The sequence below is a fragment of the Octopus sinensis genome, linkage group LG3 (assembly GCF_006345805.1).
Source record: "Octopus sinensis linkage group LG3, ASM634580v1, whole genome shotgun sequence".
Taxonomy (NCBI): domain Eukaryota; kingdom Metazoa; phylum Mollusca; class Cephalopoda; order Octopoda; family Octopodidae; genus Octopus; species Octopus sinensis.
This window is the reverse complement of record NC_042999.1, coordinates 137,804,675-137,823,292: the sequence shown is the minus strand read 5'-3', so window position 1 is coordinate 137,823,292 and position 18,618 is coordinate 137,804,675. Positions and strand designations below refer to the sequence as shown.

Genomic DNA, 18,618 nt, shown 5'->3' with positions numbered 1-18,618 from the left:
GAAATATATGAGGGACAAAAGGTGGAAGAAACCATGATTCATGGATTGCTGTCATAGGAAGCTATGTATTAAGATTCTGAGTGATCTTTAAACAGGAACTTGTTCTGACTGTTGGCAACTGAGTGAATTCTGCTAAAAGCACTCAAATATCAGATAATGTTAACACCAGTATCATGCCGTAGCTATGGTCTTAGTCTAGTAGGCAATCCAGAAGAAAAGAAACTGCTTTAGTTCACAGAGGATGGCAGAGTTATTCCACAACAAAACTACTTGCATTTTCTCAACAGAAATTTAATAAAGGTCATAGAAATCGGAGTTAGTTCTAGGAGGAACATTTGCTCTCTGGCTGAAGTTGAATACTTTGAAAGGTAATTACAGGAAGCAGAATTAATAATTGACTGGTATGTATTTTACCAACCTCACAAGAATAAAAGTTAACCTTTTAGTTGGTTGGCGAGCACATTCACACATATGAACACACATACACGTACATATATATATACACACAGTCATACATACTCCCACATACACATATGTATCTATGTCACTTTAAATGAAGTGTACAGTAATCCAAAATAGGTTGTTTTGTCATCACCAATAACTTGATTTTCTTGTGTAATGTATCCAGGCAAGTTGTATGCAGATACCATACCTCTTCAAGCTATAGACTATGCCTGGTACTAAAAATCACAATCTGTAGTAAATAAAGTGCTTTAAGAAATAACCAAGTCTGTTTTTATTACAGATTTGGTTTGTTGAAAACCATTCTATGATGTATACATATGTATGTGCACACACATACACACACACACACACATACACACATACATTAAGAGTGGTGAGTTGTTTCTACCCAGTAGCGCCTCTTTTCATCTATATGTAGTGGGCATCGTGTGAGTTAAATATCTTAGCTGTAGACACAACAGTGTCACTGCCAGGCCATGAAGCACCAACCTTTCGACCAAGTGCGTGAGCTTAGCCGTGTGGTTACTTCATTTAACTGAATTCAATAGAATCTTCCTACCTTGAAACCACTGGCGCTGTCTCATACACTTTTAGTTATAGGCGCAGGAGTAGCTGTGTGGTATGTAGCTTGCTTACCAGCCACAATGGTTCTGGGTTCAGTCCCACTGTGTGGCACCTTGGGCAAGTGTCTTCTACTATAGCCTCGGGAAGACCAAAGCCTTGTGAGTGGATTTGGTAGGCGGAAACTGAAAGAAGCCCATCATATATATGTATATATATATATATAAATATATGTTTGTGTGTCTGGATTTGTCCCTCCAACATCGCTTGACAACCGAATCTGGTGTGTTTACATCCCTGTAACTTAGCAGTTTGGCAAAAGAGATTGATAGAATAAGTACTAGGCTTACAAAGAATAAGTCCTGGGGTTGATTTGCTCGATTAAAGGCGGTGCTCCAGCATGGCCACAGTCAAATGACCGAAACAAGTAAAAGAGTAAGTGTTTGTATGTGTTAGTGAGTTTTTGTTCATTTGTTTAATGCCTACTTTTACTTGGTAGCATAGGGTAGATGTATATATTATTGAAGCATTGTTTTACAGTCAAATTCTCTTCCTGACGCTAACCCTTACCTGTTTTTAAGTAAGGATTCCCTTATTTCACATCTTCTTTAAAGATGTGAAGTGAGTAGTCAATTTGTTGATAGAAGTGACTGCAACACCAATGGCACTTTCATTGAGTACAAATGTAAACCCATAGGCATGTGTGTGCTCTCTCTCTCTCTCTCTCACACACACACAGGCTTCTTTCGGTTTTCAGCTGCCAAATTTAGTTACAAGGCTTGGTCAAGCATGGTTATGTGGTTCAGTCATACTGTGTGATACCTTGGATGTTTTCTACCTCGGCTAACTAAAGCCTTGTGAATTGGTAGATAGAAAAAATGTGTGTGTGTGTGTGTGTTTTCTTGTCTTGACATCATGTGTTAATTGCAAACATTCTTCATTGTCTTACAAGCTGTGACATCTGTTTGTAATCCTCTATGAAAACATGTCCTGACTAGGGAAAAATATTACCTTGTTTGGAAACAAGTGAAGGTTGGTGACAGAAAAGCATCCAGCTCTAGAAAATCTGGTTCTACAATGCTCATCTTACTCCGACAAGTATGGAAAAGTAGACGTTAAAATGATGACAGAATGAAACTGTTTAGTTTTGTATTTCCATCACTTTTCAATGTGTAGTGTAACATTAGTCATGTTAAAAATCAGAAATGCAAAATTCTTGAGTAGTAATGGAGAAAAGCTTCAGTTTCAAATATATCGAACCTATTGGGTCATTCCATAAATAATGCGTTTTTTTTAATACTTATTTTATTATTCTTTTTTAATCTAAAATATACTCTCCTTCATTTTCTACAATGGTCTATCTGGTAGACTTGCAAGGCCCTTCTTCTAAAATTCACTTGTCCGTAATAAAAAATACTCCTCCAGTACTGTTCTGACTTCGTCTACAGAATTTTTTTTTTCATCCAAATTTGTTTGATGACTACAGAATAAATGGATAATCAGATGGGGCAATATCTGGCAAATATGGTGGGTGGGGCATCATTTCCCATTCAAACTGCTCCAGCTTTTGGAATGTCATCCTCACTGTATGTGACCGAGCATTATCCTGATGGAAGAACACCTTTCGTCTTGAAACCAAAAATGGTCGGTTCTTCTTCTAGTGCTGACTTAAGCTGCTCGAGCTACTCATAGTAGAACTGTTTTGTTATTGTTTGGTTTGGGTTTAAAAGTTCAAAGTGGACTAAACCTTTCATATCCCACCAAACAGATAATAACACCTTACGTGGGTGAAGACCTTCTGTAGCCTGGCGTGCTGATATTTCTCCTTTCCCTACCCATTGTCTTCAGTGCTAGACATTTTTATAGAGGACCCATTTCTCATCACCAGTCACTATTTGGTCCAAAAAAGGTTCGTTTGTGATGTAACAGCAAAGAAGAGCACACGTTCATTCTCTGTGTGCGATTAGACACGGAAAGTTTGTGAGGAACTCATTAACCCCATTTACTGACTTTTCCAATGGTACACAGGTATCAATGAATGGTTGAATAATCAAGTCCAAGCTTCTCTGTTAGTGCCTCAACAATGGAATTTTGTTCCACCAGGGTTTGCAGAACATCCTTGTTGAGATCTACAGACCTTCCAGGATGAGGTTTGTCTTTTAGGCTGTAATTTCTGGCTTGGAATTTCTGGAACCACCATTGACACTGGCTTACACTCATTGTCTGATCTCCATATACTTCATTAATATTTCTCACACTTTCCGTTGCGTTGTAGCCTTTATTGAACTCATAAAGCAAAATATGCTCCTTTGTCACTTCCATTATAGCTTTGGAAAAATAGCTGTTAAAATCAAACTGCACTCTTCAAAATATGCAGTAAGAATAATTATAAGGTAAAATTACTACCTGCTTTTATAGTAAGTTGATGCAGGTAGTTTACCCATCCCGCTCTGACTTTTAACTCATGCAATTGAAAAAACTGCATTATTTATGAGATGACCCAATACTTACATGCTTTTTTCCTTTTCATTTGTAAATTTAAACATGTGAATTGTCATCATCATTTAATGTCCATTTTCCATGCTGGTGTGGGTTGGACAGCTTGACAGGAACTGGTAAGGCCAAGGGCTGCACAAGGTCTCATAATCTTTTTGGCTTGGTTTCTATAACTGGATCCCCTTCCTAATGCCTATCATTTTACAGAGTGTACTGGATGCTTATTTTCATGACACCAGCACCAGTGCTTTTTACATGGCACCAACACCAATGGTTTTTATGTGGCACCTTGATTTTAAGATATCATTTCTGTTGTGGTGGGCAAGTCTTCTTAAGTACAGCAATGTGCCACATATCTAGACCCTCTGTCATCTTCTTTATAAGGCTTAGTGTTTTGAGATCTGCCTGCAATATTTCATCCTGTGCCTTCTTGAGTCCCCCTCTTCAGCAATATCCCTCCACTTTAAATGATTGACACTTGTTTATGCAACTATCCTCTTCCATCTGCTTCAAGTGACCAAACTGGTGCAGTCTCCTCTCTTGCTTACTGCATATAATTCCTCTTATGTCTAACTTTTCTCTCAATACAATAGTGCTGTGTCACACATATATACTGACATTCCAATCTCTTCCTGTCCCAGCCTGGTCAAAAGAAATCAGTTATTGTTAATAATAGATACCTTGTGAGATTTTTAATGTTTTGCTTAAGTATCAATATTTATTTAATTTTTTAACAAATTTGTTTTTGTTTGTAACTCAGACCCTGCGGAATTCATACCAAAATTTGATTGCAGACTTTCGAAAGATCTATGAGAATGTTCAACAAAATGAACCACATGTTAACTTAGATGTGTTATTGGGTCATTTGTGTGAACACCTTGAACATTTTCCAATGGCTCGCTTAAGAACTATGGATCTGTATCCTTACTACTTTTATATTTATGTGTTTCTGTAACCCTCACTTCTACATTGATTTTTGTTCTTTTCCAGCTCCACACGAACCTTGATTGAGTATACTTTGACAGTTATCATTTCTTGACATGACCACCCAATCTTTTTTCAGACATAATGTATCTAGGACTACAACATCTGATATGTGCATCTTTTCTCAGTTAACAGAGTGTGTTTTGAGGGAGATTTGACTGATGCCTAAAGAAAGGCTTGAACCAGTACCATAAGCTAATGAACATGGAGAACCTTGAGAAGATGTCAGAGGACCAAGATATGTAATGCATTGTTGTACTCTCGAAGATCTGCCCACCACAACAGAATTGATATCCTAAAACCAAAGTTCCACATAAAAAACATTGGTGTGGGTGATGGTGCTACATAAAAAAGCACTGGTGCTAGTGCCATGTAAAAAGTACTGGTGATGGTACAACATAAAAAGCACCCAGTACACTCTGTAAAGTGGCTGGTGTTAGGAAGGACATCTAGCTGTAGGAACCAAACCAAAACAGACCATGGAACCTGTTGTGAGTGCTGGCCTTGCCAATTCCTGTCAAGCCAGCCAACCCATGTTAGCATGGAAAATGGATGTTAAATGTTGATGATGATGAGATGGTGTACCTACATGTGGTGTTTGTGTATATAGTGTAAAATATTGAGAGTTAGGTTTTTCTATGGACACAAGATCATATGTAGTGATGAGATACAACCTGTTGGCTCTTCAGTAAGGAATTTGACACCATCAATTCGGTTATTTTTCTTGAATAACATTCTGAACACAAAGTAAAAAAATCAAAGTACATACAGCTAAAATTTTCAAGGCAAAATGTTAAAAAAATTCAGTATCTTAAAAGATTATTGAAAGTCTTTTTAGAAAAAGTTTTTAAAAATTGTTAAAGTATATTATCTTCACTTCCAAAAGTTCTTTTTAGACCATGACTGCTTTTAATTTTGTCATTAGTTAATTATTAACATATGAAAAATTATGCAATTATTAAAGTTTCTTCATTAAATTGTCATTAAGAAAAATGACAGTTATGGCATAAATGTCTGAAATTAGTTATTGTTAAAAAGATTTATTGGTTTGATGTAATTAAAAAAAATTACCTCATGAAGTGTTGGGGCAAGAGTCATTGATACTCCTGTCGGATTGGAAGAATGGACTAGTCAAACTCTTATAAAAAGTAGCGTATTGGTTAAGATCAGGAGTCATTGAGAGTTTGTGGAAGTTATTGAGATCATTGAGAGTTTGTAATTATTGAAGTATTATGCTTAATGGAATAATTTGAACTACGTTGTATGAAGACAGTTGTGTTCATCCCCACTTCGTGAAAACTGTATATCCAATGTATAGAAGGATATAAAATACAGGAATTTTTAAAAAATCATCTTCAGATTTGGCGGAATCATTAGGACATCAGAAAATTGCCTTGAGGTATTTTTTCTGACCCTACTTTCTTAATTCAAATCGTACAAAGATCAATTTTGCCTTTCATCTTTCCAGGATTGATAAAATGAAGTTTTAGTCAATTACTGGGGTACCATGTAAAAAGCACTCTGTCCACTCTGCTGGGTGGTTAATATTAGGAAGAGCATCCAGCTATAAAATCTATGCCAAAACAGACACACAAGTCTGGTGCAGGCTCCTACCTGGCCAGTTCCTGTCAAACCGTTCAACCCATGCCAGTATGGGAGGCGGATGTTAAATGATGATGATGATGAATTTATCAGGCATTCCTCTCCCTCAAAGTCCTGATTTTGTGACTGCATTAAAAGCAATTATGAAACAGCATATACAATGTTATTAACAAAAGGTTCTTATGTAAAATTATGATGGAGAATTTGAATTTGGATTTGAACACTTTAAAATGAAATTTCATGTCCTTGATTGAAAGATAGTCTAAAGTTGGTTGGTATGAAAATGGTTAAAACTAAATAAATGCTTAAAACTAAATAAATGCTTTATACATTGAAGTTTTCCTTGACTTTGCTAGCTATGAGCAGTTGACTACTATTGGCAACAATAGAAATTTCAACTATGAAGATCCAGTTATGGTTTGTACTGAAATTGTTAACACATTCCAGAAATGCTTTCATCATCCTTTGTTAAGCCATCTGAAAACAAGCTTTAAGTATGTAAAGAATTTTCTCTTTCCTAGTATATTTTTCTTCTGATTGTTAAAATTCTTACTTGATGTGAAGTAAAATAAAAACGCTTTTTTTTTTCTTATTCCATGAAAGAAGGTTATCTCAAAACTAAACTGAACAATTTATGTTGACAGCTTAAAAGTTCTTTAGTCAAGGTTTGGAGGTGATGATTTTACAAATCAAAGGGAGACAATTTATACTTCTGTCTGGCACTGCCCTATGTCTCCAGGGTACTAATTAATGTATTTTTAACTTTTAAGGAAAGAGTGCAAACCTTATCAAAGGATTACTGTTGCTTAGCCATAAGTCAACCCTGATTGATTATGATCAAAGGCGTTCCACTCATGACCAGACTATACTGGCATTATTATTATTAGAAATGGGTAAAGCGACTTATAGCCATCCCTGTATATATATATATATATATATATATATATATATATGTGTGTGTATGTATATATACATACACACAATATATGTATATTGTATATACATATATACACACACAATATATGTATATTGTGTGTATATATATACATTGTATGTGTGTGTATATGTATATATATTGTTTATGTTCTAAAATCTTTCACAGCCTTGGATTTTTATCTCATTCTGAAAATTTCTATATATACACATGCTGATATATGACCTACAACAAAACAGCACACATACGCATACCAAGCTTCTGCAGTTACATCTATCAAATTTTACTCTTAAAGACATCAGCCAATCCAAAATTATGGTAGAAAATACTTGCCCAAGGCACTGTGTAATGGTATTGAGTATAGAAGCTTGTAGTTGCAAACTGAATTGCTAAACCACTTATCTATGCCTGCACCTATATTTTTTAAGTACTTATAGTCATCTATATTTTTATTGATACAGCTACGAGTGTGAAATTATTCAACATTTGCTGACCACACAAATTCAAGTTTCAGAACTTGATTATTTACCAGCATTGTTACAACTTCATCAAGCACACACAAAGTTGGCACAATGGGGTACTTGCTTGCCAGCTAAAGAGGTAAACAAAATTCTTTTTTTTTTTTCTAATATTAAAAAAAATAAAAACTTGCTTATTTTTCATTTTAAGAAAATTCTTATGTTTCAAAAAATATAATTTATACATGTGATGCAAAGGAACATTTTTATCATGAAACGCTTTATGTTGATTTCTGTCTGAGGATTATATTAGAGTCCCAAGTCTCTGTTGAAGTCTCAGTCATTTACATTTTAATTCATTGAATAGGTACTGGAGCAGACTGGTTACACTTAACACTAACACTAATGTTAGGGTGCATTGGCATCATTATTCATTCCTGAGTTTGGATAAGGAAAGAGTCTGATGTTTCAGGATTGACCCTTTGTCTGAGAGAAAAGAAAATTCTAAACAAAAAGAAATTATTTTGTGTATTTTCAAATGCCTTCCCTCTCTCTCTCTCTCTCTCTCTCACACACACACAAACACCTACACACACGGCAGTAACTTCCGCCTACCAAATTCAATCACAAAGCTTTGGTTGGCCCGGGTCTATAGCAGAAGACACTTGCCCAAAGTGCCACACGGTGTGACTGAACCTGATACCATGTAGCTAGGAAGCAAGCTCCCTGACATATATATCATCATTGTTTAATATCCACTTTTCCATGCTTGCATGGATTTGACGGAATTTGTTGAGGCAGACTTTCCTGTTCCCATCCCTCTTCTGTTTCCAAGCAACATAATTTTTCCCATGACAAGATATGTTTTCACAGAAGATTGGAAATGAAGGACACCACTTCCATGATCGTGATTGGCTCGCAAGTATCACATAAAGTCAAGGCCAGGAGACAGTAACAAACACTCACACACAAACAGATATATGCACCAGGCTTTTTTTAGTTTCCATCTACCAAATCCTCTTATAGTTTCCATCTACCAAATCCTTTGATTGACCAGGAGCTATAGTAGACACTAACCCAACATGCTACTCAGTGAGAACGATCCTGAGACTCTGTCGTTGAGAAGCAAACTTCTTATCACACAACCACACCTATGCCTTGTGCAGGCATGGCTGTATGGTAAGAACCTTGCTTCCCAACCATATGGCTCTGGGTTCAGTCCTGCTGCATGGCATCTTGGGCAAGTGTTTTCTACTATAGCTCTGGGCCGATCAAAGCCTTGTGAGTGGATTTGGTTGATGGAAACTGAAAGAAGCCTGTCATACATGTGTATTTGTGTCTTTGTGCCTGTGTTTACCCCCCCCCCCCTTGAAAATTGGTGCTGATGTGTTTACGTTTCCATAACTTTTTGTTTCTTAGCAAAAGGGTCTTGTCTGAAACATCAAAACATACAGTTTCTTGCAGCACACAAGCCTATTGGCTTTTTTTCCCATTGCAAATAAGGAATAATTTCATTGGACTCATGTCCAATAATTTCATTGGACTCATTGGACAGCACAGCTCCCATGACTTTAGGAAACATTTTTACATGCTGAGAGTTGCTGAAGCATGGAACAAACTGCCGGCATCAGTTGTTAGTTGTCAGAGCACTGCATCCTTCAAAACTTCCATGCTTCCTGAGATTTGCCAACACTACACCCGATTTTCTTCCCTCTGTACACACACAAGCATGTATCTGACTCATACATTGTTCGCTTTCCAGACATTTGTACATTACTGCATACACTTTATACGCACTTTCTGACAAGTTGTGGTGCACCTGAGCACTGTGTACAATAATTTCATTATTATTATTATTAAATTAACATTATTTTAAATAATTACCAATGATTGATAAAATTCTTGGTGAATTGACTCTTTGACCCAATTACATTTCTAGCCTGAAACTACATTCTTTGGTAAATGTCTTTCATAAATTCTAAGGTTACATGTATAATCAGGAATTAAATATAAAATATTTTTTAATAATTAAATTTTTTTTATAGATTTAAAAAAAAATTCCTATTTATAATCTTTTTTATTTTGTTCAAATTTGATCTATGTTTTAATAGAAGTGAAATGGTTTTGAGATTAAGATGTTGAATTACTCTCCTCATGGTCATAAGTTAAAATCTTACTAAAGCCATTGTGTTGTACTCTAGAAGAATTATATATCATTATTTGCTATAGTAAACTGTTGGTTTTACTTCTATATCATAAGTGGGTAGTTTTCCGTAAGAAAAGCATTTAGTTACAAAATTACTTCTACAAAAACTATTCTATTTATGCAAGCACGGAAAGATGGATTTAAAAAGGTAAGAACTGAAGAAAAAATATTGGTGTTTCATAGAACTCATGGGATCCTCAAAAAACTAGTTTATTGGGGAGAAAGAGCAAGTGAAAGACAAATGTAATATCCACTGACACTTGACTTTTTCCGGACCAATTTACATAGCTATATATAGATGTTGAAGGTGGACAATGCTCATCTTTGTAAACAGTGGGAGCACTGCATTGTTAATAAATGCATTACTATCTTGTAATGTTAAATCCAAGTCCTGTTATGGGACTGGAGAAAGCAAGATGATGCTCTGAGTTTGGTTTCGGACCAGTCATTGTTCCAGTCAGAATCTGAACAATGGTTGTCATAGGCTGCATGTGCTGGCAGTTCAACTTGTCAGCTGAAGATGGGCAATAGCCATGACCCTTTTCAGAACCTTCAAGACTGGTAGAAAGAATGGAAGATGTTATCCTCAGACATGACTCTTAGTTTTGAATGCACACAACAGAATGGACCTCAATCCATCTCCTGGCTGAACACTACTATGATGCTTAAAAGCAACCAAAAGGCATTGTGATTGATTGTAATTAGCTGGTTCATAGTTTCAGCCTACAAACCAAAAACTGGCTTCTATACACTTCCATCAACCATATTTCATTGGCAAAGCTTTGGTCAATGTGAGGCTATCATGAAAGATAGTTACCCTAGATTCCATATGCTGGAATTGAACACAAAACTAGATAGTTGCGAAGTGGACTTCTTGAACCACTTGATCATTGCTGCTGACAATAAACTCACTTGACTAAAAAGAATTTTGTCAAAGCGTTAGTTTGCATGGCCTGAAGCTACAGTGTTCTAATAAATAAAATCCCATCTAATAATTAAACAAACACCTTTATTGATTTTTGAAAACTCTTTTCCTTACTTATTGTCAGCAATCAAGGAAACACAAAGCAGCTTGTATCATCTAAATATTGCTTAATTATTTCACATAGATAATCAAGTTAACAACCAAGATGCAGCTCTCTCTCTCTCTCTCTCTCTCTCTCTCTCTCTCTCACACACACACACAGAGTTATTATTTGAGACATATGACATTTCAGGTAGAATGTTCCTTTTATGTATTCTTTATATATTTTTATCATTGTAATTTTTTTCCTCTTATAATTAAATTGTTAATGAGAAAAACGTTTATCTTGATTGAAAATGTTCCAATAGTAGTTTACCACTTATTTCTCCTATTTACAAGTTAGCACCAGTGCCCAGTGTTGGTCCTGTAGTGGCCAAAAGCACTGTGCCTGCTGCTGACCCTATGGCTCACACTGCTAGTCGGGTAAGTAGTTACTTGATACTTTTAAAATTAAAGTTATGATGCTGAAATTGTTGCTATAGAAACACATAGTTGGTATTTTTCAATCAGGATTACTTTCCTTTGGTTTTATTTTCTTTGTCTAAAAGTATACACACACACACATATATATATATGCATAGCCACTCATATTCACAAACGTTTGTCCATTCAGCCTTCCACATCTACACAGTTATAACCCCCACCATACATACACCTACTCTTACACACTGTAAATCTTGTACAACTACGATGCATTTGAAGTTCCACAAAAGAATTCTTTGTGCATTGATTCCGGAGAGGATACATGATGGCAGTTGCACTTAACTTTCTTCAAGCCCATAAGAAGACTTGAGATCAGTGCTTGCTATTGGGTGAGAAATAAGTTCCCATTGAGTTGATACTCTGATAGTTTCAGTTTCTGGTTGCAGTTATTTTACATCACATCACTAATGCTCCATTTCCCATCACAACCATAAGACATGAATATCACAACATCCATTTCGCCTTTTGTAAATTAAAGTCTTGGGTTTACTTGGGTTATTTAGTGCCACTCTAATACTTAATGAAAGTTAAGTGTCTTTGCCAAGGGCCAGTGAGAAACAAACATCCTTTCAGTCTTGTTACTCGTAAACTCTCTAGTTATATGGCTAATCATTTTTAAAACCATGAAGATACACTACCACCTTGTCCTTGGGTGTTTTTACAGGGTCCACTCTGTTGCAAGTATTTGGACCATGACTCTGGTCTAAGGATGACTTACACCTTTCCTCACAGTGCCTAGGGGGATGTAAATCAGAAAAACAAGCAAAAAAAAAATAAAGAAATAAAATCATTATTTATTATCTTGCAGTTTATTAACTTGTTTTTGCTGTCAGTGTTTATAATCATGCTGCTTTGCATTCTGTATAATCTTATCTTAAAATTTCACAGATCTATATCTGTTTATCATTTGCTTTATGTTACAGTCAGCAAGTCAAATGGTAATTTCATTTTTGACTCTTAAAGAAGTTCAAAACTGGTAGGGGGCTTAGTTGGAATTATTATGCCATTATTAATATTTTGCATTAAGATTAAATATGGTTTTAAAAATATTAATGGTATGAAGATTAAATATGCTTTTACATAGAGAATCATTATACACACTCTTTTATTATTTCATCAGTTCCATTTAGTGTGTGTGTGTATACATATGCATACTAAATTTTATTCATAAAGTTTAAACTGACCAAAGACTAGAAGATATTTGCCCATAGTTATACACAATGGATGTGTGGTTGTGAAGTGAGTTTTTTAACCACGCATTCATGTCAGTACATCATGATCACCATCGTTTAACATCCACCTTACATGCTGGCATGAGTGGGATGGCTTGATAGGAGCCTGCACCAGATTTCTGTGTCTGTTTTGGCAGGATTTTTACAGTTAGATGCCCTTCCTAACACTAACCACTCAGCAAAGTGGACTTAGTGCTTTTTATGTAGCACAAGCACAGGTGAGGTCAGTTGTGGCAAGGTTTTTACAGCTGGATGCTCTTCCAAATGCCAACCACTTTACAGTGTGGACTGGATGCTTTTTAAGTGTTACGGGGTCACCAAGTAACTTGCAAGACAAAAATCTCTTGAGAGGGGAGGGAGCATTGGAGGAGGTGATCTTGTGTTAGATGATGAAAGGTTATAGTGCAACAGAAAGACAGAAACTGGTGTCTTGCTGTAGAGAAGGTACAAGGTTACCCAGTTGAAGAGAGAAAGAGATTTGGAATAAGGACAGAAACAGGTGTGCTGCCACAAAGGAGATACTTGGTTACCCAACCTGACGGAAGTGCAGGAGAAAGGGAGAGAGAAAGAGAGAGAGAGAGAGAGAGAGTGGGAGACTGCAGGATAGAGATGGTAGCAAAGTGCTGGGCATACTCACAAGGGACAGGGATCAGAATATAGATGGGATGGTTGAGTAAAGGCAGAGATAGGTATAGCTGGTGGCAAGTGCCTGGGCATATCCTTGAAATTGTGGGATATTGCCAAAGAAGCATGATTAGAGAGTGGTGAGGGGAAGTGAGTGGTGAAAACCTGAGTATATAGAGTGGGGTGGAGCTACCAGATAGCAATGATACAGAAAAACAGGGCTGTGAGGACAAGATTGGGAAGTGAGAGTTAGGCATAGTGCATGAAGTAGGAAATGTGAGGAAGAGAAAAGATGTGAAGATATAGATTGGTTTGTTGGGGTATGGTGTGTGAAAAGTTTTCTTGTTAAGTGTGGGTGGAATACACAGGTCAGGGGCTAGCAGATAGCAATGATGCAGTGAGATAGGGTTAAGAGGACAGGATTGGGGAGTGACCCATATATATATGTCTTCCTGGGTCTACCTCTACCCCAGATTCCTTCAACTGTTTGGGAGTGGCACTTCTTCACACATCTCTCCTCACCCATCTGTAGTACATGACCATACCAGCACAAACGTCTCTCTTGCACACCACATCCGATGCTTCTTATGTCCAGCATTTCTCTCAGGGTGCTTACACTCTGTTGTGTGTGCTAGTGGATTATGCTAGCTTCATTTCTTTCAAGCCTACACATGTCCTCTGCAGTCACAGCCCATGTTTTGCTACTGTGAAGCATGGCAGTTCGCACACATGCGTCATACAATCTACCTTTCACTCTGAGCGAGAGACCCTTTGTCGCCAGTAGGAATAGAAGCTTTCTAAACTTTGCCCAGGCTATTCGTATTCTAGTTGTGAAACTCTCTGAGCATCCACTTCTACTACTAAGGTAGCAGAAACTATCAACTACTTCTAGTTTCTCCCCCTGGAGTGGTGTATAAAATTTATACACAGAGAGAAGACCACTATGTGGTCTTCTTACATGCTAAATTTTATACACTCATATATATTGTAAAAATATTTATGTTTACTGATATTTTCTTACACATGCTAGCCATTGGTATAAATGATTATTTTAAATAATTTTTACCTTTTATATTTAACTATTTTAATTCTTGGGTCAGATAATTCACTGTTGAATTTATATTCCCTGCTATATTATTCTGGCTCAGCACAATGATTGAAGTCATTGATTTGAATTCTTGATGTGTAAGGATGAAACTCAGTATGCATGTTTTTACTTTGTGTTTTGGTACAGATAGATATGTAAACGGGGGGGGGGAGGCAAGAGAAAGGCAGAAAGAGAGGGTGAGAGGAAGAAAGAATGTATGAATATTATTGTAAGAAAATGGGATTGTTTTGTTTGTTTGCATAGAAATCTATGTAAAATTGATGATCAATTATGTGTGTGCAATCCATTTTAATGATGTTAGATACCCAAGCATGTAAGTCAAGAGTCAAACATTTCAAACTTATTTAACAGAATGTACAGTTCGAGATTCTTTGATGCTAAGTTCGTTTCTTACTGATAAGGTTAAAAAAAATTTCTGGATGTTGTGAGTTATACCACACTTCTCTATACAAAACATAACAGAAAATTTTTTTAAAGTACTCTTCTGATGTGAAGAGCTGTGTATCTCTATGGTTTACATTACAATGATTTCAGCATCTTCACACCACTATATTATTAATATAAGCACTATTAGTAGCCTGAAACTATATCTATTGTACTTGTAGCTTGTTATTGTATGTGGCTCAGTTCTTTCCTTTATGTTTTCTAATTATTTTGATGTTGTAATCTTATATATAAGCAATGATGAGAGAGAGAGAGAGAGAGGAATACTAATGTTCCATCTAATCTCTAATAATCTATGTAAAAATGCTATAATGTGCAAATTCCTCTTCTCTTCCTGTGATAAAACAAATAATGTAGGAAATACATTCTTCAGATTGCACTAGAATATGCTTTTATTTTAGTTTTTACATTGTCTTTATTTTTAACTGAATAAAATAAAGCTATATATTTAACATCATTAATATTAGGAATGCTGAAATAGTAAGATATTGATTTATATTAATACACAGTGAATAGGAATTAGTTTATTAAATGTGTTGTTTTTGCTGTTATTGTTGTGGCTGTCACCATCACCTACCACCTCTGTCATTGCTACCATTGTTGTATATAATTGGTCCTTCTTTACTTCATCCATTTTTTTAAAATGTGTTGAAGAAAAGTTGAAACTGGATTTGTTAAAACTGATATATATATATATATATACTTTATTTAAAAGCAGCAGAAATATAACACAAGCTGTTACTCAGAGTTTCACATTATATTTCTGCTGCTTTTAAATAAAGCATATTACTCTACTTCTGGTATTTGAGTACTTTTTTTTCCACCTTGTTTCACATTTACGTGCTTACACCGGTATATATATATATATATATATATATGTATATATATATATGTGTGTGTATAATTATGCACATGTATGAATTAAAATTGTTATTAAAAGAAGTATATAAATGACTGATCTCAAAATGTTCATTTTGACAAAAGTGAAGCTCTAAAAGCATTATATTTATACACTCACTGGGCCCTTAAACGGCACCCTGTCTATCCCTGTCAAGCTTTCCCAACCTCTCCTCTTCCTAACACCCATACCTCTACTCATCTGTATTCATTATTCAGCTGTTATAATCATATGAGTGGAATATGCACATATTTAATCCTCACGTGTGCTGCAAGTTGCCTCCCCTTCTTCCTGGCACTATTTCCTTCTAAAATCCCTCCCTTATTCCTAGTATCATCCCTTTCCACTTTATTATCTACTAATAACACTTTTCCAAGCCTTCAGTTATCTCTCTCTCTCTCTCTGAACTGCATCTTAGGACTATGCCTAATCTTTAATATTCATTCTTATCTGCTATCATTCTCAGCACGCTCTCATATCAGCTGTTGATAACCTCCCCCAACTTTGTCAATGATTCACTGTAGACATCCCTTTGTACCTCTGACATCCATCTCAGTCACTGTACATATGTCTCTCCTACCACCCTGCACATCATCTCCTTATTTTCTTATCTATTTACTCGTTTCTACCCTTCCTGTACTGCCACTTATCACCTCCTTTCCTAGCCATTCCTATTTCTTTCCCCTTCCCTTCCTACATACTGATTAACCATTCAGCACTCTTCACTACATCCACCTCTATCCCCATCTCTAACCTTCTGTTACTTTCCTCTCACACTCCAATGAACTTATCCGCCTACCCACCTTCATATAATGTGAGACAGCCATATATCTCCTCTAAAGCCAGACCCCTGTGTCTGTCATAGTTTAGTTTCTCAACACCTGGCATAAAGCCACCTCCCTCTCTGCCACAGCCCCACTCAGTTGAGGGGATCTCTTTTTTTGTCTTGCAAATTATATGTGCCTGTCATGAAAATGGCACTCTGTAAACTCTGTAGTGTCTTTGGCAGGAATTTAATATTACATGCAGAAATTCCATGTATTAGATAGGGTCAGCTATTTGTCACTTTTTAAGTTTTAATTATTAATATAAACCAGTGCTTCCCCAAGTAGACAGCACTGTCTCTCAGAAGAGCAGTAATAGATGAAATAGTTTCAGGGAATGATATAGCATGCAAATGTTCTATATGGAATATTTCAGACACATAATGAAAGAAAAATACTATTATTATCAGAATCTTGTTGTTGAACCTCAGCTCAGACTTGATTAAATAGATCTATGATCAAAAGTATTCCAGACATAACCTTCATGTCCTTTTAAAGACATGTATCATTACACTATCCAATGTATCATTACACTATCCAATGTATCATTATACTATCCAATCTATCCATACCATTTTTTGAGACAGTAGAGTGTGAATTAAGCGTGGTTTGGTTACTATTTCTAGTAGGCTGAATGACCACTTAGAAACACCCTTGTTAATTCAATACTATATTTTCCAGTATAAAAGTTGACTTAGTATATAGTGTAAACATGTAGTGTAAATATTCAAACATCATCACTATCTTATCAAATCCTGATGCATTTAACATGGAATTTTTGGTACTTCAAAGCCATATAGATATAAGTCAACCTACTTTTTCTGGTTGGAAATCTTGGTTTGACTTGTATACTAGAAACACAGTATTACCAATTATAGCCATGTGGTGGAACTTGCTACTAGATTTTAAAAATTGATGAGATTTCAAATTGTCTGTAGGGGTACTGAAGCCATTGATACACTTAGTTGTGATAGTACTGTCACAAGTGATTTTTAACCAGCAGTCATTGGTTTTTGAATATCTTCTAAAAGAATTTTGAATACTATTGTACTTTTACTGTTATGTAAGGTGCTATCCAAACTAATATTCTTGATAATGTTTCACAAAGGACAAGTTAGAAGCCTTGGAAGATGAGTTGTTAATTCCATAAGAGTTTTGGATCTACTTCTTGAAAATATTGTCTGAAATCACAAATTACTTGATAAATATGTGTGTATGTTATTCTTTAAAAACATCAGGTATTGTCTGTAATTATAATGAATCAAAAATATGCAGTGATTTTAAAACATTTTTAATACTGCATGCTGTACTAGTTCATGCATGTTTCTAGTAGAGGAGTCTTTGAAAATATCATAGGTAGTTTATAAATACTTTACTGATATTTGATGGCAGAATGCTTTTTTTCACTTGTTAGTTATGTTTTTAATTTATTGAGTATCTTGTTATTATTTTATGTTCTTTTCCTACTGGAATTTTATTTTCATTTTTCTATCCTCTATTTTCTCATCTGAATATTCTTTTTAAAAATAGAAAGTAGTTTTGTATGTTGTCAAAACATGTTCTGATGGAAATTCATTTTTATTGAGTTTATATACTGTGTAATGTAATTCGTTTTCAAAGTCCCAATTTTAATTGCCTGGGGCTTAAAAATGTAATTTTGACAATTTGTGATTAAGCCATAGAATGTACATATAAGATAACCATACTAATTGTAAGTTGGTCCGTCAAAGTAGTGACGCAATTGTTTTAGTCTCAACAAATGATCTCACAACAAATCACTTAAATGAATGAAACTCAAAAATATTAAATTTTATTCATTTTATATTTTAATGTATGGAGAAATTAGCAAGTTTATTATATAACATGCAGCAAAACAGTGAAAGCATGTTGCCTGGTAGTTAGGGTGTTGTGTTCACAATCATAAGCTTGTAGTTAAGATATTTAATCTGGGAAGTATGTTGTATTCTTGAGCCAAACACTTCATTTTATGTTACTCCAGTCCACTCACCTGTAAATGACTAACTCTGTGACAGACTAGCATCCCATTCAGAGAGAATGTTGTGATCTTGCTCACTTATACTCCATGGAAAGTGGGTAACTGGCCCTATGAATCCTTGGACCTGAAGACAGTTATGTTCAGGGAATTATTTCACTGTTTTATAGCAAAACATCTATAATAATAATTGCAAAATTCTGTCTGTCTGGGACCTTTGTATCTCAGTCTACATTTGCTCTACATAGATATATGCTTTTTTGGAATGAGGATGATACTGGG

The 18,618-nt window shown here is 35.5% G+C and overlaps 1 protein-coding gene across 7 annotated transcripts in view; it reads left to right on the top strand.

The window, feature by feature from the left end:
• Positions 1–18,618, top strand: part of LOC115209171 (KICSTOR complex protein C12orf66 homolog) — an 88,864-nt gene that overhangs the window by 57,084 nt on the left and 13,162 nt on the right. For 6 of the 7 annotated variants that reach the window (XM_029777403.2, XM_036501373.1, XM_029777404.2 and 3 more), the window contains exons 4-7: positions 4,283–4,440; positions 6,465–6,602; positions 7,504–7,642; positions 11,070–11,153. In XM_029777403.2, coding sequence (XP_029633263.1) covers positions 4,283–4,440; positions 6,465–6,602; positions 7,504–7,642; positions 11,070–11,153 — 519 coding nt within the window. The remainder of the gene's footprint in view (positions 1–4,282; positions 4,441–6,464; positions 6,603–7,503; positions 7,643–11,069; positions 11,154–18,618) is intronic. The other variant, XM_029777406.2, reaches the window with a different exon arrangement.